The 20,838-nt window shown below is 41.0% G+C and overlaps 1 protein-coding gene across 4 annotated transcripts in view; it reads left to right on the top strand.

Moving 5' to 3' along the window:
* The first annotated feature begins 8,762 nt into the window (after positions 1-8,762).
* Positions 8,763-20,838, top strand: part of Herc2 (HECT and RLD domain containing E3 ubiquitin protein ligase 2) — a 173,911-nt gene continuing 161,835 nt past the window's right edge. For 2 of the 4 annotated variants that reach the window (XM_052713856.1, XM_052713853.1), the window contains exons 1-2: positions 8,763-9,121; positions 9,473-9,565. In XM_052713856.1, the coding sequence (XP_052569816.1) occupies positions 9,494-9,565 (72 nt within the window). In that variant the 5' untranslated portion in view covers positions 8,763-9,121; positions 9,473-9,493. The remainder of the gene's footprint in view (positions 9,122-9,472; positions 9,566-20,838) is intronic. The other 2 variants (XM_052713854.1, XM_052713855.1) reach the window with 2 other exon arrangements.

Here is a 20,838-nt window from a genome sequence, read left to right as displayed (position 1 = left end):
GATGTCAGTTAGGCAGTTTTGTCGTTTTGCCTAGAAGACCTATCAATTGGTGAAAGCCATGTATTGAAGTTACTCCACAGGACTGAGCTGCAGGTAAACTGTGTTTTGCCTCTAGTACTATTTCTTCTATGAAAATGGATGTGCTTACACTTAAAGAATATCTATTTTTGTGTAGTAGTAGCCTCTATTTTTTCTCACCAATTTTTGTTTGAAGTCTATTTTGTCAAGTATTACATTGGTGATGCCTACTTGTTTCCTAGATCCAGCTGCTTTTCACCCTAAATTAATGTCTGTCTTTTGTGGTGAGGAGCATTTCTTGGAGACAGCAAATAGATTCTGCTTTTTTTATCCAATCTATGGGTCTTTGTCTTTTTACAGGGAAATCAAGACCATTGATATTCAGCTGTTGAAAATTTTATATTGTTTCCTATTATTTTGTTGATTTTTTTTTTATAATGTTTGGGTTTTTCCCCTCTTCATCTCTTGCTTAAATATTCTAGTATGTTTTATTTGCTCCTGTGGCTTTATGTATCTTTTGTAGAGCTGTTTTAGTGGCCATAAATTCCATTAGTTTAGTTTCATCATGGAAAGCTTGTACTTTTCCTTAAGTTTTGACAGAGAGCTTTGCTATTCTGGCTTGGCAGTCGCTATCTTTTTGAACCTAAACTAAACTTTCCTACTTCCTTCTGGCTTTTCAGGTTTTACTTGAATAATTTGCTGTTATGCTGATAGGCATGCCTTCATATGTGACTTGATGTTTCTTTTTTGCTGCTTTCTTTGTTCTGTATATTTAGTGTTTTCATTATAATATGATAGAGGAGGTTCTTTGGTCTTTTATGTTAGGGGTCCTAAATTTCTCTTGTATCTGGATAGGCATCTCTTTTCCTAACTCTTAGAATTTTTGTTACAATCATTTTGACAATATTTTCTACGCCTTTCAAATGAGAGTCTTCTTTTATGCCTACAACCCATAAATTTGATCTTTTCAAGGTCTTTCATGTATCTTGAAATTCTCACTGATATCTTATTACTTTATCTTTTGGATTGTTTTAGTTCCTCCATCTTGTCTTCAATCTCAGACATTCTTTTCTCCCTTTGGTCCATTCTATTGCTGACACTGTCCCCAGATTTTTAAAATTTGAGTTACTGCCTGTTTTTTAATTTTATTTTTGACACTTCAGGTTGGTCTTTCTATAGCATTTTATCTTTTGCTAAATTCTCTTTCATACCACCCACCACCATCCTTATTTCATTCAGCCATTCCTTTGTGTCTCCAAATGTCCCTGGATCCTAACAGCTCCCTCGGGGGAGGGGGTGAGAAGGCATGGTGTCAATGACACAGACACTAGGAGTCAGTTGAAAACAAACAGCAGACTCCTTATATACCCTTCTCCAAGTACCCAGGCTGTGTCCCAATCTGGTGGCATTGCATGGTCATCCCTCATTGACTGGGCACAATCAGGAATTCTGACAGCGCCTGTTGTTAGAACCTCAGGCAGACTCCGGGCTGGCTCATAAGGAAATAATGTTATGTGCATGCTTTGGCAACTGATTTAAGCCAATTTTCTCGACCCTATGGACCTGTCCTACTACGTTCAAACACACTTGAAATCATTAGTTTGCATTCTCTTGGACTTCATCTATCTCTGTCTCATTATTTGCCAATTTTGTAGGATTAATAATTAATTTTTGCCTTTGCTCTTTTAAATGGTTTATTTTTATTTTCTGTATATTGGTGTTCTGCCTACATGTATGTCTGTGTGAGGGTGCCAGATTCCCAGGAACTGGAGATACAAACACTTGTGAGCTACTGTGTGGTTGCTGAGAATTGAACCCAGGTCCTCCGGAAGAGCAGTCAGTGCTCTTAACCACTGAGCCATCTCTCCAGTCTCACTGAGGTACTATTTTCAAAAGATATTATAGAGAGTACTCAGGTTGTAGTTAATAAAATTAGAAGTGGGAGAGAACAGAGTAGATAAAGATAAGGATTAAATATTAGATTGACTTTTGGCCAGGAGGTGGTGGCACTTGCCTTTAATCCTAGCACTCAGGGTGCAGAGGCAGGTGGATCTCTGTGAGTTCTAGGCCAGCCTGATCTACAAAGTGAGTTCCAGGATCACCAGGGCTGTTACACAGAGAAACTCTTGTCTCTAAAAACACTGAGAGAATGAGAGAGAGAGAGAGAGAGAGAGAGAGAGAGAGAGAGAGAGAGAGAGAGAGTATTTTGATATGACTGAAGCATAAAGTACAGAATGCCTTCTAGTAAATTGATTGGAGAAAAGTAAGTCCTAAAACCTTACTGAGCACTATATAAACAAAAGCAAAAGAACATCATGAGACATCTACTCAAGCGTTCAGATAAAATAACAGAAAATAGATAAAAAGAACAATTACAGCACAAATTTCTGGAACAGCTGTGCAGAGACGAAAGGTGGCATTCTCTAGTCCTTGGTTCAGTCTTGTGTTGGCCCTATGCAGGCAGTCACAACTGTTGTGAGTTCCTGAGTCCCGGAGCCGTGTCAAGCATATAGGCTTCCATAGCATTCTGTCTTCCACAATGTTTCCCAAGCCGTGTGTGTGTGTGTGTGTGTGTGTGTGTGTGTGTGTGTGTGTGTGTGTGTGTGTGTAGTATGGACATCTTTAAGGCCTAATGCTCAGCACTCTCTTGTTTGCAGCACTTTGAAAAGCATGAGTCTTTGCCACAGAAGAATGCTCCTTATTATTGGCTTGCTCATCATGGTTTGCTCACCCTGCTTTCTTATATAACCCAGTCAGAATGGCTATTATTAAGGGGAAATAATAATGCTGGTGACAAGGATGTGGGAAAAGGGAACTGCTTATCCCTTTAATGGGAGTTTATATCAGTTCTGTCACTATGGAATTGTGAAGGTTTCTCAAAAAACTAAAATCAGAACTTCCATATGCTCCAGGTATACCATAACCCACCTGGCTGGGGTGGCCATATGCTCCATGTTTAACATAACCCACCTGGCCAGGGGTGGCACAGCCCTTAGCGAGCTGAACCTTCCACATCAATCATCAATCAAGAAAGTCTCTCTACACGCAGATTCTCCCTTCTTCTCCTCTTCATCATGTTCCCTCAGAGACCTTGGATGACTTTTGATCAGGTTTGGGAAAAGGGAGAACAGTGACTTGGTATGATACGTGATGCGTATGACATCACTTATGTCCTGCAGTCACTGGGCAGTTGCCTTTTTAAGCACCAAGTAAGAATGCTAAGGTTTTCAATCAGGACTGACTATTTTTAACATGCCAATTTATAGTTGTAAATTCCAGTCAACGCAGAGGGTCACACAGATCTGTCTAGTCTTAGCCTATTTGGTTCTCAGATGGGACAAGATGGCACTAAGGTTACTTTCACCTCAGTTCTCCATGTGCTCCCAGGGCAACAGCACCACCTATGGGCCCAGGACACACCTCCCCATTACTTCTGCTTTCTTCATGGATTCTTTCTTAGCAACATTTTGTATCTGTCTAGGAGCTGAGGGGAGGTAAAAAGACGATCCCGATGACATTGCTCGATACCCACAGTTACAACTTGTGTAGTGAGACATATGGGCTCTCCTTTCTTGATTTGAGACCATGAATTCCTTCCTCCATTTCTTTGCTTTGCTATTTTGGACCTACACACCTGAGGGTAATTTCTCCTCCTATATCCATGCTAACCTAACTCAAATGTTTAGTTAGTGACATTATCAAGATGGCAACAGCCATGTAACTTGACTTCTGTCTTGGAGAGTGACATCATTAAGATGCTGACAACCATATTACTTCACTGCCACCTTGGTTAATGGAGCTGCACATATCCCAGTCCTCTTCTCACATTCCCTCACCTTCTTTTGCCTTTTACCATCCTGGATGTCTAATGAGATCATGGAAATAGGAAGTCCAAAGACTGCAATGTGGCCTCTATTGCCAAGTGATAAAGCCAAAGTGTTTTTAATATCAGAATAAGGAGGTCTATCAGACCTCCATATATATATAAATATATATATTCATTTTTAAATAAAAATTTTGACACATATATTTACTGGTTTCTAGAGGAGACTCATGAGTTTTTCTTGCCCTGTGCCCTCAGCACAAGCTGGTTACCAAAGGGAGCTGACACTTGGAAATGACTGACTTGGAAGACTGGTGTGAATTTGCAGCCGCCCAAGGGAAAGCTTGGGAGAGCATGTATCTCAGCTGAAACAGCAGGTAGTTAAGGACTGGGAAGCAAGCCAGGCAGTGGTGGTGCGCACCTTTAATCCCAGCACTCGGGAGGCAGAGTCAGGCAGATCTCTGTGAGTTCGAGGCCAGTTTGGTCTACAGAGTGAGATCCAGGGCAGGCACCAAAATTACACAGAGAAACCCTGTCTTGAAAAAAAAAAAGTGCCTACTTCTCTTCCAGAGGACTGAGTTCAGGTCAAATGGCCTACCACTGCCTGAAACTCCAGTTCCCTTTTCTGGCCTTTGAGGACACTGCACTCATATGCACATACACATAGACAGACATATAATCAAAGATAAAAATAGAATCTTTTAATTAAAAAAGAAGTATCAGATTGGGGGCTGGAGAGATGGCTCAGCAGTTATGAGCACGCAGTACTCTTCCAGAGGACCCAGGTTCAATTCCCAGCACCTATACCCGGCAACTCACAACTGCTTGTGGCTCCAGCTCTGGAGAGATCTAATGCCTCTGACTGCTTTACAAATCTGCACACACACACACACACACACACACACACACACACACACACACACATAAACAACACAGAGAGAGAGAGAGAGAGAGAGAGAGAGAGAGAGAGAGAGAGAGAGAGAGAGAGAGAGAGAGAATTAAAATAAAAACAAATCTTAAAAAAAGTACCTGACTGGTATTTCTGGGTGCTCAAAAACCATGCTTGGAGTCTTATACTGATGTCATCAGAGGGATTAAAAGGGGAGAAAAGTAGACTTCTACAAAGTCAACTAGGTTCCAGGGAACTGTGAAGCATCTCTCAAAATGTCCTGTAACTGTGGGGGGAAGTCACCTGTTCTCTTGCTCATGGAGGCCATGAGGACCTACCAGGGAATTCCAGCTGGCATCCAGTCTACAACAAAGAGGGACAACACAGAGGGAAAAATTCATGGATGCTTCCAAGTGCAGCTACAGCCAGGTGAAGCAGGGTCTTTGACTTTCCTCACATAGATGGAACAATTGGGAAAAGAAAGGCTAGAGGAGCCAGAGATTCATTGCAAACCCAAGGGATTCCCGAGGACCAGATCCTCAAGTGGACTTAACAGTTAAAAAAATTGTTTTGGCAACTTTAATGGTTTTAAACAGGAATTTTTTAAAAACAGGAATGCTTTTAAACAGGAAAATGTGATCAAAGACTAAAATGGACTGTTGAGGAAACATGTCAATCACAAACTGTCCTTGAGTCTCTTGGCAGCTTGATTCTGGCCAGAAGCCAGAGATGTCAAAAGTGTTTGAGGGACCTGATCTCTAACCTGACACCTAAATAATTCTACCTCTTTATAGGGAGAATAGTAAGATAGCAGTAAAGCCTTATTAAGAGAAATCTCCTGGTCAAGAGAATAGAATCTCTGACCAGGGTAAAAACATTACATTCCAGTTGGGACAGGTCAACTGCTCAGTCTTTAGAAGCCCTCCTAGGAAAGTGGGTGTAGATAGACATTTCTTTGGGCTGCCAGCTCACAACAAACAACACAGGAACTTCTCCTGCATGTCCTGCTTCCTTTGAGTCTGCTGGTGACTCCTGGCACCTCTTCCCTTCTTCCTAGCATTCTCCCTTCCCTGAAAATCCTGCCTAGCTATTGGCCATTTAGATTTTACTAAACCAATCACAGTGACATATATTCATACAGTATAAAGGAATATTCCACAACAGGTGGACTCACCTTAAGCTATGCTTGAGCATCAGTTATCATAACAATAATTCACTATTGATAAAGGCATCACAAAGTCAACATATGCTGGCTAGCTTTGAACAAAGTATAATATAGGGGGAGATTGTGAGATATATAGAGATATTTTAAGTCAAAGATAGTTAGCCTGATGAGGACCCATATTCCCTGAATCTCCCCCTTTGTGCTGATTTGCCAATCATCTCAGATTGTGAAGTCAAGCTCCGACCAATTGGATGAGATACAGTCTTCACCTGCATTTAGGGATAAACAACAGAGAACATCTTGGACATGCATGTTCACTAGCCTGGCTTGAGTTTTCAAGAACCCTTTCTGGAAAAAAAAACCTTCTGAGCTACTCTTGCTTTGTTTATGTGTTCCTTTGTGTCACACAAAGATTATTCTTTTCTCACAAACCAAAACCAGGTCCTCTGTAAGAGTAGCAAGTTTTCTTGACATCCAAACTTTCTCTTCAGCCCTGTATGTTAAATTACTAATTAATAGTTATCTCATCAGTCTTAAACACAAAGTCCTCAGGATGATAGGCACCAACTTATGAAGACTTTGGCAAGGTCAGTGCTACTGAGGGACTGCAAGGTAGACAGTTCTCTGGCAGGTAGACACAGGGAAGAGGCTCTAGGAATACTAATTTACTTTTCATTTAAGCATTTGAGATCACTGACTTTCTGTTTCTTTTCCCTCTCCAAGACAGAGACTGAGTGGACTTTTTCCTACCAGAGGGAACTATTTAGTGAGATTTTCCAATCTCTCACCAAGGCGGGTGTCTTCTATGGAGAACCAGTCAGCTTCTCTTTCTTTGTCTGGATTATCCAGTCTCCTGCAATAGCACAATCTAGCTAGTTTTGAGGGACAGAGGACCACCATTTGCCAAACATAAAAAATTTGCCTCTGACAGATGCTGCCTTTGAATCCTTTCTCTAATGGGTTACACTCTCTTGTGTATCTTTTTTTTTTTTTTTAAAGATTTATTTATTTATTATGTATACAGCAAGTATGACTGCAGGTCAGAAGAGGGCACCAGATCTCATTACAGATGGTTGTGAGCCGTCATGTGGTTGCTGGGAATTGAACTCAGGACCTCTGGTAGAGCAATCAATGCTCTTAACCTCTGAGCCATCTCTCCAGCCCCTCTTGTGTATTTTTTGATCTCTTTCTCTCTCCCTCCTTCCCTCCCTCCCTCCCCCCCTCCCTCTGTCCCTCCCTCCCTCTCTCTCTCTCTCTCTCTCTCTCTTTCTCCTCTCTCCTCTCTGTTTTCAAGAAATTTTGGCTGAGTGCTGAGACTTTGCTTTTCCTGTTGTCTTAGTCTTTAAATTGGCAGACAAAGATAATCCACCCTGACCACTCTAGACAACTTCACGACAATGGCATTGCTATGCTTTGAATGTCCCTTCAAATCTGTTGAAATGCTTTTGTAACAGCATTAAGATGTGGACCCTTTAAGGCTCTACCTGTCAAGTAGGCCATGCCTCATTGATGAATTAAACTAATGCCACTATGCAGACAGGGTTCTTGATCAAAATGCTGTATTTGCTTGGCTTATTCTTGCTTTGCATGGGTTCTCCTGCCCATCTACCATGTTATACTACATCAGAAATGCCATTGCTAGATGCGAGTGTCCTGCTTTTGGACTTAGCTTCCAGAAGTGTGAGATACAAATTTCTGTATTGATTATTCAGTTATTCTGTCTTGTTATTCTGTTACAGCAACACAAAATGGACTACAAACATCTAACATTTTTAGAGCTAAGGGACACAGGAAGGGCGAGGGATCAAGGATGTCTTGCATGAGGAGGGAGCCTGAAGACCAGAGAAGCCTCCACACGTGTTACCTTTTACTGGTAACGGGACAGTCTTGCAATCAGGTTCATAACTCTGTCCAACTTTTCTGTATTTTGGATGTGGCTGAATTTGAAACCTTGTCCATATTCTTTTGAAACAAAGGAGAACTGTAAGTTAGTGATAGAGTCTTAGGGAAATGTGATAAAAGATGTTTTCTGTTATACTGTTTTCTGCCGTCTGAAACGATGTCTAGAGCTAAGGCTTCTTGACTCCATCTTGACCGATGGGGTGACTTTGAAGCTACATACCAAGGATGATAATACAGGCAATTTTAACGTTGCAATTGAGCCTCGATACCACTGGTGGCTTGCCTTATCTCTCAATGCTGCCTTTTACCCATGGGTAAAATGAACTATCGTATTTAAAGCGACATAACACCCCCAGTTCTTATTATAAAAGCTCTACGTCCTTTAGCTTCTTCTCTACTCATGGAAAAGCTTAATTTCTAATCGTTTGGAGACTGTGTTGTGTTTTATTTATTTATAGTTTAATTCCATGATGATCAGAGAACATACTTTGTGTGATTTCAATTGCTTTCTTCCTTTTTTTTCTCCCGAGACTGGGTTTCTGAACGCCGAGATCCACCTGCTCCTGTCTCCCTGCACCACCAGGGCCGGATCAATTGCTTTTTCTTAAATTTTGTCTTATGCTGCGTGTCCCAAAGGCCAGGAAGACGCTGTAATGCAGCCCATGGAGCCTCGTGAGTCTCGACGCGCTGGTGATGCCCCACCAAGTCTGGTACCTCTCGGGTCTCTGGAAACACAGCAGCCCGAGAACGGGGTGGGAGCAAGCAAGCGTGCGTGCGCAGAAGTCCCGCCTTCCGGCGCCTGCGGTTGGCTCTCGCCAAGCGGGTGAGCCTCTAGAAGGAAGATGAGTCGTGCTGCAGGAAGCGGAAGTGGGGCGGGCCGCGCGACGCCGCTTGTCTATTGGCTGAAGCCGTCGCTAGCCTCGCGCTATTGGGCGGACGCAGTCATGCGTCAGCCTGAGCTTCAGGCCGCAGACTGGGTCGCTAGCGCCGGCCGGCTCCTGCAGGGAGTGTTCCCGCAGCCGGCTGGCGGAGCGGGCGGCGCCAGGCCTGGCCGAGCGGGGCCGAAGGAGGGCGGAGGGGCCGACGACAGGCGGCGCCAGGTCCGGCAGAGCGGGGCCCGGAGAGCGGCGGGCGGAAGGCGGGCGTTGGCGCGGAGGAACTAGGGCCTGTGCTCTTTGGAGGCCGCGCAGTCTCGGCTGTCTCTTTAGTATTCAGGCGATTATTGTAGCTCTGTCTGCAGACATGACTTTTGTTTATTTCCCGCACTCCGGACTGCTGTAGGTAAAGCGGCTGATGCACACTGGTGTCATTCGTCGTTGCGATAGTGAGTTTTTCTGTCGTGTGTGTGTGTGTGTGTCTGTGTGTCTGTGTGTGTGTGCGCGCTCGCCCCTTTTTGCTCCCTTTAAGGGAGAGGGATGACATTGTGCAGTGGTCGCCTCTGACCACTTTAGGTCTGGCCAACGTATTGGGAAATCCCAGCGACTCTGCCTCTATTGGAAGTGGTATTTCCCTTCCTCCTCCCGTTCTTGGTCCAGCTTTCCCTCTCATCTCTCATCCTCTGGTCCCCTCCCCCCAACTCTCCTCCTCCCCTCTTTTTACCTCCCCGTCTCTGCAGAACGGTGTAAATAACAGTTTAAAAAGCTTTAGGTCTCCAACGTTTCTGTTTGACTTGCAGGCCTGACCACCCGGAGGAAACATGCCTTCTGAGTCTTTCTGTTTGGCTGCCCAGTCTCGACTTGATTCCAAATGGTTGAAAACAGATATCCAGGTGGGGTTGACTTTTTTTCTTTTTCTTTGTGTTTTCTTGTCTCTATAAAATTTTTGGTTAAGTAGAATATGTGAGTGGATAGCAACTAGATCTTGTCTTAGAAGGATTATTTCTTATAACTTACAATGTAACATTTATTATGACTGTTGAGGTAGATGCTGTGTGATTATGTTTTAGTTAAAGTTATTTGTAATTGCAAGAAACTCGAGATCTAGTGATGCAATTTTTCAATTTTTATTCAGGAGTCTTTTTTTAAAGACAGGGTTTCATATTCCCAGGCTGGCCTTGAACTCCTCCATGTAGGTGAGGATGACCTGAAATCTGATGCTTTTGCTTCCACCTCTGGAGTGCTAGCATTGCAGGCCTGTGCCACCTTGCTGGGTTTATGTAGTACAGTTAGGCAAGTGCTTTTCCAGCTAAACTCCATTCCAGCTCCTGCCAACACTCTTAAGACTCGACTGTTATTAGTTTCTTTTTTCTTCTCTTATTTTGAGACAGGGTCTCACTATGCATATGATGGTGGCTGGCTGGCCTCTGCCTCCTGAGTGTTGGGATTAAGGCATGTGCCACCTTGCCTGCTGGTGTTTGTTTCTTACTGATACTTTTGGAGATGATTGTTAACTATGAGGGAAGCAGTGAAGTGATATGTAGTAAGTTATCATTTTCTGCAATTTTGTGTTTGTGTTTCAGGAGAGATGAAAGTTTAGTTGAGCTATTGGTTTTATATATATTATAGCTGTAACTAAGAGAAATGTTCAGATTTTTGCACCAGGAACATGCATGAGAAACAGAATGTTGGCCTATGACTGTAATGTTTAATAAAGTAAATACGCCAGTCGGTAGTGGCACACACCTTTAATTCCAGCACTTGGGAGGCAGAGCCAGGCGGATCTCTGTGAGTTTGAGGCCAGCCTGGTCTACAGATGAGATCCAGGATAGGAACCAAAACTACATGGAGAAACCCTGTCTTGAAAAACAACAAAAAAAAAAAGATAATTACAAATGTGTCAGGAAATTATGAAATAAATGATCACAAAATTTTTGTGGATGATTCCTTATATCTGCTTGTTGTTTATGAATTGTTTAGAAGAGTACTTTTGGATCTCCATATCACTAGCATGAAAAACTGTCTGAAATGTTTCTGTATTGTCTGTGTGTTCTTTCCTCCTTTTTGGGGCTAACCACCTTAAATTTTGGTCAAATAATCGACTTTTTAGAACAGTCTTACTTAGATCTCATTATGTAGCATTCCTGACTGTAAGGCGGTGTAAGATGCATTTGATCATGGAGTTTTATAATCAAGTGTTATTGCTTCTTTCTGATTTCCTTTTCCCTTTAAACACTGACTGCCTGTAGATAGGAGACCAAGTGCTGAGGACTGTTGCAAATGACTATTGGAGATGACATGGGTTTGTTATTCATGGTGCCATGCTAGATAGGACTGAGCTACGGAGGCTTGAGTGGTTTGTTGTTACTTCTTATCCTTTGGCTTTGTTTGTTGTTCAAATACCTCTTTTTGTTTCGCTGTTCCTGTCTGCTTTCTTTTGTCTTTTATAAGCAGGTTAGAGAGGTGAGAAATAAATTGTTTCTTATTTCTGAAATACTGAGAGTCAGATAAACTTTAAAATCATTTAAATTTTTTATTTTGTTTGTGTGTGTATATGATACATGTCAGTGTGCTCATGTGCAAGCATAGACATGTGCCACCCACATGTGTAGAGGTTGGAGGACAACCTCAGTGTCGATCCTGGACTTCCACATTGTCTGCAGCAGGGTCTCTCTCATTTGCTGCTCTGTGTAGGCCAGGCCAGCTGGCCTGTGTGCGTCTGAGGAAATTCTCTCTCCGCCTCCTGTCTTCCTGTAGGAATACTGGGATTACAGACATGCTCTGCCAAGTTGGCTTTTATATGAGTTCCAAGTACCTAACCTCAGGTTGTCAGGCTTCTCAGCAGTGCCTTTGACTTTGCTCAGTCAACTCCCAAGACCAATGTTTTCAGATTTGCTTTTTGTGGTTTACATATAAAGAAACTATCCTAAGGATTGATAGAGTGGGTTCCTAGTGTGTTCAAGGCCTTGGTTTAGATTGGCACCAATGCCAAGAAACCAAACCTAAAACCATACCCCAAAAAACCTCATCAAACAAAAACAGAATCAGCTCTCTTTACCTAGTGGAGTTGTTTTTTTTCCCCATAGTAATCACCACTGAATAACTGCCAAATACAGGTTGTAGTATTTTCATCTAAAACCAGCTTAATAATATACTGATTGTCTCTGAAGAGTCAGATATATAGAAAATGAAGCTCCATTCATGTCAGAGGTAATTACAAAAAAAAAAAGGTAATTATAAATGTGTCAGGAAATTATGAAATAAATGATCACAAAATTTTTGTGGATGATTCCTTATATCTGCTTGTTGTTTATGAATTGTTTAGAAGAGTACTTTTGGATCTCCATATCACTAGTATGAAAAAGTGTCTGAAATGTTTCTGTATTGTCTGTGTGTTCTTTCCTCCTTTTTGGGGCTAACCACCTTAAATTTTTGTCAAATAATCGACAGTGTGATATTAGTATTTGGCCATTTTTAGACACTAAAAAAATTTTTTTTTTTTTTTGCAAGTCTTCCCACTGTCTCCCAAGAACAAATGAATAGGTTTTGGTTACACATCAGAGGAAAATGTGTTTGGTAATATAGACATATAAATAGCATGGAAAAGTGATTGTGCAGTTTCTGTGGCATTGCTTATTAAATATGAGGAATGCAGGCTGGGCAGTGGTGGTGCACACCTTTAATCCTAGTGCTTGGGAGGCAGAGGCAGGTGGATCTCTGTGAGTTCTAGGCCAGCCTGATCTACAGAGCTAGTTCCAGGACAGCCAGAACTACACAAAGAAACCCCTTCTTGAAAAAAAAATATGAGGAATGCATGTTGTTCTTCCCTAAAGCTTAGATATAGCATCACTTTTTGGGATCCTGGCAGACCCGCATTGCACATATTCATCTTATGCTGGCAGACTTTACCTTTTGTGTGGGAGGTGGAGGGTGGTGGTGGAAGTAGAATGTGTGCTGCTCTCCTTGATTGAGAATTTCCTTATTGCCTACGTAGGCTTTTGCATTCACATATAGTTAGTAAATAGTATGTGGGAAAGACATATATATGTGAGTATATATGTACATTTTAGGAAGTTTATTTTTATAAGCTTATCTTGTTGGAAATACCCCCCAAAAATTAGTAACTTTAGATAGGTAATGTTTTTGAAGTATGAAGAATTTTAATATGTATATAATAAACATTGATCCTTGACTACTTTACTGTGGATATTAACATGTTAGGCCTAGTTCTTTGCAACCAGCAGTTTTTAATGTAGTGCCCATTGTAGGCCATGTACCCATCTGGCTTTCTCTCTCTCTCTCTCTCTCTCTCTCTCTCTCTCTCTCTCTCTCTCTCTCTCTCTCTCTCACACACACACACACACACACACACACACACACACACCGAGCATTGTGGGTTGGGGAAGTGGCTCAGAAAAGAGCTTGCTGTGCATGTGTGATTTCCATCACACACATGGTGGCTGTAGTGGCCCTCTTGTTATCTCAGTGCTGAAAGGCAAAGACAGGGATTCCTGAGACAAGCTCAGTAACTAGACTAGCGGAACGACAGGCGCTGGGTTCAAGTGAGAGTTCTGTGTCAGGAAATAAGGGATCAATGATCTCAGTTTCTGGCCTCCAGACACATTTGTATGTGCATTTGCACACATTAATTTACCCATACACATTCAAGTACATGTATGCATGCTAAAAACCTCTCCATACTTCAGTGTTTAGCATTCCTAATTTTTATGTAGATTTATTGAGGCACCTACCTTTCTTCATTACTCTTGAAAAGGCAATATAATAAAGGGCTAAAATGTGTGGCCATATTACTGTTTATCTGATGTGATTGTAGTTTTTCAGTAAACTAAAAAGAAAATTACATAAAGGACATAGTACATTATACTTTCAAAGTTTTTTTCTTAAAACTTTTTTTTTTCTTTTGGTTAATCTTGATGAAAGGCTAAGGGTATGTTTTTGAGCATGAGTCCAGAATAGAAGTTTGTTGTTCTTTCTTGCATAAGCTGCACTCAGGAATTTTCTATTTAAGGATTCTTTGAAATGGCACATGGAATTAGATATGCATGAAGCATTTTTTTAACTTTTTAATTTTGAAAATAGTGATAGACTCAGAAAGTTGCCAACAAAATAGTAAGATCAGTGTGTTCCATTTAACCAGATGCTCTCAATAGTTACACTTTATTTAACTGTGGTATAATATCAGAATCAGTAGATTTGCATGTTACAGTTTCTGTGCACAGTTCTGTGCCATTCTGTCCTAATGTCAGTTCATGTAACCATTACCATCAGAGTGAGCCACTCGGTGCTACCCTTGAATCACTTTCATCACAATCTGTAGTCTCTGGCACTGAGAACCGGTCTGTTCTATAGAGTTGTTATTTTGGGATTATCATATGGTGTACGGTTCTTCAGAGAGCAGCTTTGTTCACTTAGCATAATGCCTTCACAGTTTTTTTTGTTACATCAGTAGTTAAATTCTGGATCATTTAATTGTCTGTATTTGGCACATAGTCATTAATTTAAAATAATTAAGCTTAAAATTTATATTCAATTAAATATTGAATATAAATATTGTCATATTATGCCTAGACATATCAGTAGATCAAAAGGTGTGTAAGCATGGACAACTAATGAATGCTATTCTTAGGTTTTGGCTAATTATCCAGCTGGTTGCTGATATGCTGAAATAAAAGAATGTGGTAAATGTAGGTAACTTGATGTTTTTGTGATTATCTTTCCCCATCATCTAAGTATAATTGCCTGAGTAGAATAGTATTGTTAATACAATTCCATAATGAAAGTGCGGGTTTGCTATTTTTGTAGATGACATTTTGTTGGGTTGATTCAAAGCATTATGCAGAGTTATTAACTTGGGTGTTCCTATGCCGTTACTAAAAAAAAATCTTCAAATAGAAACTTGACTCTACTGTTCCAGTTTAAGAACATACCCAAAAGACAGTGCCTCACTATATGTTTCCATTAAATGGTAATCTCATTCTTCAACAGACCAAACCTTGTTCTGCTAAAGAAATAGAATAGGAATGGAAAGAAAAGCAATATGTATTTTTGTGTAACTTTCAGCATATGGTTAATTAGAATACCGTAACTGATTTTAAAGTTACATGTTGTCTTCCAGTTTAGAATTTATAACTTTAGTATTCATGCATCTCCTTACAATAATTATGTTATGTTAATATACAGATAATCTCTGTGTATTATACTTTTCCTTTCTGGCCTTCATCTTTGTTCTTTAGTTCATTTTAAATGTTTTTGAGTGATTATGTGTTCTTATGCCCTGTTTTCATTATTATTATTATTATTATTATTTTTTCCAAGATAGGGTTTCTCTGTGTAATATCCCTAGCTGTCCTGGAACTTGCTATGTAGACCAGGCTGGCCTTGAACTCACAGAGATCCACCTGCCTCTGCCTCCCGAGTGCTGGGATTAAAGGCGTTGTGTATCACCACCTCCCAGCTGCATAAGTTTGTCTTTTTAACTTATGTAAAACAAAACAAAACAAGTGACATACTTTCTAATTCCAAGTAGGAAGAGCCAGGGCACAGTCACAGTCAGATAAAGCAAACCCAAAGCTCAGCAGTGTGAAGTCAGTGTCACAGTTCTGGGACTCATGATCTTCTAGGCACCAAAGGGCTTGGTGAAGGTGCTTCTCTGGCTCTGCCATCCACTGTACAAACAGCTCCTCTTTTAGGCTCAGACTGGCTCCATTCCTCAGCTATCCTTGGTGGTCATCCCCTGGTATTGGCATCTCAAATTCTTAGTTCCTTACTGTAACTGGGCTGCACCTTCATCAGTAGCATCTCCTGGGCTCTCTTCAGGGACTGTAACCCTGCCACATGATGCCAAGCTTCAGCCTCTTCCTTACTCCTTCAGTTCTGAGGTTTTCACTGCTATTGAGGGCACACCTTTACCAATGATGTCACTCTGACAATGCCACATACCTTCAAAATCAGTATCATGTGGGAGACTCTTACATATTACTAAGATCAGCTGCCAGTGTGAGGTACCTTGGCTACCTGTTGACCACAGCTCTGTGTGCTGACCTTGAGGAAACACTTCCCAGAATATTTCACCTCAGTGATACTAGTTTTTTCTTAATCATTTCTAGTGTCTCAGCTCCAGCTGACCAACACTCAGTAGTATCCCAGTAAGGCAAAGATTTCACTCTGGTAATTCGAGTCTCTTAATCGTAGTCAGTTTCTCAACTCTAGCTGACTAGATTCACAGATTCCTAATACTTTATTATACAAATAGCCCTGCCAGAGTCTTGCTTATTTCTGAAACTTCTCAAGCTTCCATTGTCTGCATTGCTTTCAACATTTTAATCTTCCAAGCTTCCACAGAACAGCCAAATATTCAATGGCTTTTCCAGTCCCAGATTCCAAAATGTTACCATAATCCTTCACAAAACACATGATCAAGTCTATGATAACAGTGCCCCACTTCTGGTACCAATTTCTGTCCTTCCTTTGTTTTTTTTCATTTTTTTTTATATAACTAACTAATTAATTAATTTTATTGGTGCTTTGTTTACATATATGTCTGTGTGAGAGTGTTAGATCCCCTGGAACTGGAGTTACTGACAATTATGAGCTACCATATGGGTGCTGGGAATTGAACCTAGGTTCTCTGGAAGAGAAGCCAATGCTCTTAACCACTGAGCCATCTCTCCAGCCCCCATTATCTGTCTTAGTTAGGGTTTCTGTTGTAATAAGACACCATGACTGAAATCAACTTGGGGTTGGAAAGGATTACAGTTTGTAGTCCGTCATCCAGGGAAATCAGGGCAGGAGTCTGGAGGGAGGAACTGAAGCAGAGACCATTGATGAATTCTGTGTACTGGCTTGTTTCCTGTGGCTTGCTCAGCCTGCTTTCTTATATAACCCAGGACCACCTGCCTAGGGATGGCATCACCCATAATGGGCTGGGCCCTCCCATATCAATTACTATTAAGAAAATGCCTAACAGGCTTTCCTCTTTTCAGATGAATCTCTGTGTTAGGTTATTAAAAACCAACTAGCACAATGGTCTGTCATTTTTTTACGGTTGCGTGGTCAGAGCTATTTGAATATTATACTTAGGCAGGAAGGTAACATAACACATGGATTAAGATATTTTTTGAAAAACACTGAAAAATGACTTTCTATTCTGTAAATCTTTCTTAAAAATGTTCCCTATCGATACGTTAAATATTATGGAGGTAGGATGAAAAACAGCTCCTGCCCAGAAGGTGCCAATAGTTAAGTTGGATTGAAAGCTAAGCAGAGATCATGTGATATGTAATGTGAGGCAGTACTAGAAAAAAATAAAAGAGCTAGTCAGTCATTGTTTAGTGTGAACCATTGAATTGTAAAAGGTTAGATCTTTTTTTTTTTTTTTTAGGTTTTTCGAGACAGGGTTTCTCTGTGCAGCTTTGCGCCTTTCCTGGATCTCGCTCTCTAGACCAGGCTGGCCTCGAACTCACAAAGATCCGCCTGCCTCTGCCTCCCAAGTGCTGGGATTAAAGGCGTGCGCCACCACCGCCCGGCAAAAGGTTAGATCTTATATCTAATCAGGTTTGCTAGAAAACAACAACAACAACAACAACAACAAACCGAACAAAAGGCCAGGCACGGTGGTGCATGCTTTTAATCTAAGCACTTGAGAGGTCACGGTAGTCAGATCTTCGAAACCAACTAACCAACCAACCAACCAAACAAAAAAAACCAATGTCAGGCCCAGAATCCAGTCAAGGTGGGATGTTAATGAACTGCAAAGATAACAGAAAGCAGATTTTACCTTTGGGAGTGCATGGATTCATGGAGCACAAGTATGATTCTAGGTCATCTAGTGAGGTAGGATGTATTCCTTTGTGGAGGTGTATGTAGAGTGTGGAGAAGTAAGAGGAAATTGCAGTTGTTTTCTCCTGAGTTCTTTGTGTTTCCATTTTTGTTGTAAATATTTTGAGACTTGATTAAAAAATCCCTATCTATTAACTACTTAAATTCTTCAGTTTTATGCAATGTAAAATAGTTGATAGTGATTTGCTGTAATATTTTTTGTTGATAGTGTGGCTTTTTAATTGATACTTTTGATTATTTGGGCTTTGTAAATGTTCTTAGTCTTTTTTAATTAAAAAAATAATTGTTCTTTTTTTTTTTTTTTTTTTAGTTTTTTTTGGTTTTTTGAGACAGGGTTTCTCCATGTAGTTTTGGTGCCTGTCCTGGATCTCACTCTGTAGACCAGGCTGGCCTCGAACTCACAGATCTGCCTGGCTCTGCCTCCCAAGTGCTGGGATTAAAGGCGTGTGTCACTGCCGGCCTGCAGTTGTTCTTATTTTTATGTATGTGTCTGAGTTAGTGTATGGCAGGAGTGTATGGGTTCTCTCAGAGTGCATTTGATCCCCAGGCTGGAGTTAAAGGCAGTTGTATACTACCTGACATAGGTGTAGGGAACCCAACTCAGGAAAAAAGGACACAAATTGGTGAGACAGGCTTATAACTCTGGCTTTTTGGGAAGCTGGGGCAGCAGGGTTGTAAGTTCAAGTCCTTCCTGGTGCAAGAGAAAGAGTTTGAGGTCATCCTGGGTACCTCAGTAAGGTACTACCTCAAAAATTTCAAAGTGGGGTGGGAAGGGTGGGGAAGAAAGGAAAGGCTGGGAATACTAGAGATACAGAGCTCAGTGGTAGTGGTAGAGTGCTTGTCTGTCACATGTGAGATTAGCCTGGACTTTAAAGAATACCTCAGGAAGATTTCTTCTGGCTCCTGATGAATGAGTAGAAAGAGGAAGTTTTTTGATATCACATGACTGTAGATTCACATAGAACTAGTGACCTGGTGTAGTCATGGGAGAGTCTGCCTGGACTGCTATGTGTTTAGGGGATAGGAGCAAAGACTGGGATAGCATTGTACAGTTGAAGTTCTTGCTGTAGTATTTTGCATCACTCCATTTGGGTTCTTATAGAGCTTTTAATGCTTTTTTTTTTCTGAGTCAATCACTCATACCAATCTCTTGAATGATTCTGTCATTTGCATTGATTAGTAACTCTAGCTATAGGTTGATGTGTGTTTGCTAAAATGTGATTAAATGTTGAACATTATAAATATACTATTTTATGCTGAATTTTGTTTTACATCTTTATTTTTGAGATGGAGTAACACTGTGTTTCCCAGGTTGACTTTATAATTTTTTGATACAACTGCTTCAGCCTTCTGAATGTCTGGGAGAACAGGCATGCATTATAGTACCTGGCTGTGGATTTAGTTTTAGTTTAGTTATTTTTTTTTTTTAAGAGATAAACAAAGGTTGGGAAGTGTGAGGGTATCGTTAGTGTACAGTCTATGTGTATATGAAAATAAAAAAGTGAGAATGAGTTTTGCTTTGGCATGCATGTAAATTACTTGAGATCAGTTTGCTTTCAAAGCTCTATCTTAATGCTTAGTTAGGTTGATCTATATAGTCTTTACTCTTAGATAATTTGTTGTAACCACTGAGGCAGTTCCCTTCTTAAGACTCTACCTGATGCTTGGTTGGTGGATGCTCTTGTAGCTAGAGTTTTCCTGCCTGACCCACAGTCAGGACAAATCTCTCTCACCCACCAGTCCCACAGCCACTCAGACCCGACCAAGTAAACACAGAGACTTATATTGGTTACAAACTGTATGGCCGTGGCAGACTTCTTGCTAACTGTTCTTACAGCTTAAATTAATCCATTTCCATTAATCTATACCTTGCCACATGGCTCGTGGCTTACCGGCATCTTCACATGCGGCTTGTCATCATGGTGGCTGGCAGTGTCTCCCTCACTCAGCCTTCCACTTCCCATTTTTTTCTCCTCCTTGTCCCGCCTATACTTCCTGCCTGACCACTGACCAATCAGTGATTTATTTATTGACCAATCAGCAACACATTTGACATACAGACCATCCCACAGCATGCTCTCACTATTGTAGTTGGGTTCTGTTGCTTGAGCCCATGCTTCATGTCCTGTAACCCTTCACATTGTGTTCCTCAAGATGTCCAGTCTGTGCCTTCCAACAGAAGATTACTTGCCATGTACACAGCTTCTGTCCCTTGCTCTTCCTGGGGAGATGCCAAAACACATGTCTTTAGCCCACATAGGGAACTGATGACAGAACAAAGTAACTTTCCTACCAAAATCCAACACGGTGAACTCTGGGTTTATAGATCATGGATGACTCAAAGGCTGCTGCATTACTACAGGCCTACGTCTGCCTAAGTGGTGACTCATGGAAACTAACTCTGGAGCTCTGTGGATGGTTTGCTGGTGGCTTGATAGATTTGACAGTCTCCTCTCTAGGCATCTGTTTACTACTTCTGTAATCTCAAGGAGGGTTCTTGTAAATCTTGTTAGTTTCAAGGACTTTCTGAGACTTGTAAGTTGTTTATTTATCAGTTTTAGGAGCTGCCCCCTCTTCCTTTCTGGATGGAAAATTTCAGTTCTGAAAAATTGCTGCAGAATTGTGGTGGTGGTTTGAATGAGAAATGTCTTTCATAAGTTTACATATTTGGACACTTGGTCCCTAGTGGGTTGGTACAGTTTGAAGAGAATATGGAACCTGAGAGATGGCTCAGAGGCTAAGAGTACTAGCTGCTCTTCCAGAGGTCCTGAGTTCAGTCCCCACATGGTGGCTCACAACCGTCTATAATGGGATCTGGTTTACTCTTCTGGCGTGCAAGCATACATGCAGGCAGAACACTGTATATATAATAAAATTTAAAAAAAAAGAATATGGAACCTTTAGGTGAAGCCTTGCTGGAGAAGTACTTCCATAGGGGTGGGCTTTGTGAGTTTATAGCCTCATCCCACTTCCAGTTCTTTCTTTCTGTTTGTGGTTTACTCAATTGTGTCACTGTATGCAGTGGTGACATTATTTTGTTATAAAGCCATAATAAAGAGTTTTACTACAGTATACTTTATAGTATCAAACAACTAGAAATTATGCAAATGCTTCTTAATAGGATAGTTATTAAATAAAATATGATTGCTCAGCCTCCTGCTCCCACTGCCTGCTCTCATGCCCCACCTCATTATAGACTTTCTTTCCCAAGGCAAAATAAAGCTCTTCCTTAAGTCACTTTTGGTCATGGTGTTTTGTCACAGCAACAGAAAAGTAACGTAACGGTCCTACACAACCCAGGTGATTA

This window comes from Peromyscus californicus, unplaced genomic scaffold, assembly GCF_007827085.1.
Source record: "Peromyscus californicus insignis strain IS unplaced genomic scaffold, ASM782708v3 Scaffold_4__1_contigs__length_199733344, whole genome shotgun sequence".
In the NCBI taxonomy this organism is placed as follows: Eukaryota; Metazoa; Chordata; class Mammalia; order Rodentia; family Cricetidae; genus Peromyscus; species Peromyscus californicus.
This window is presented reverse-complemented; position numbering and strand designations above follow the sequence as displayed.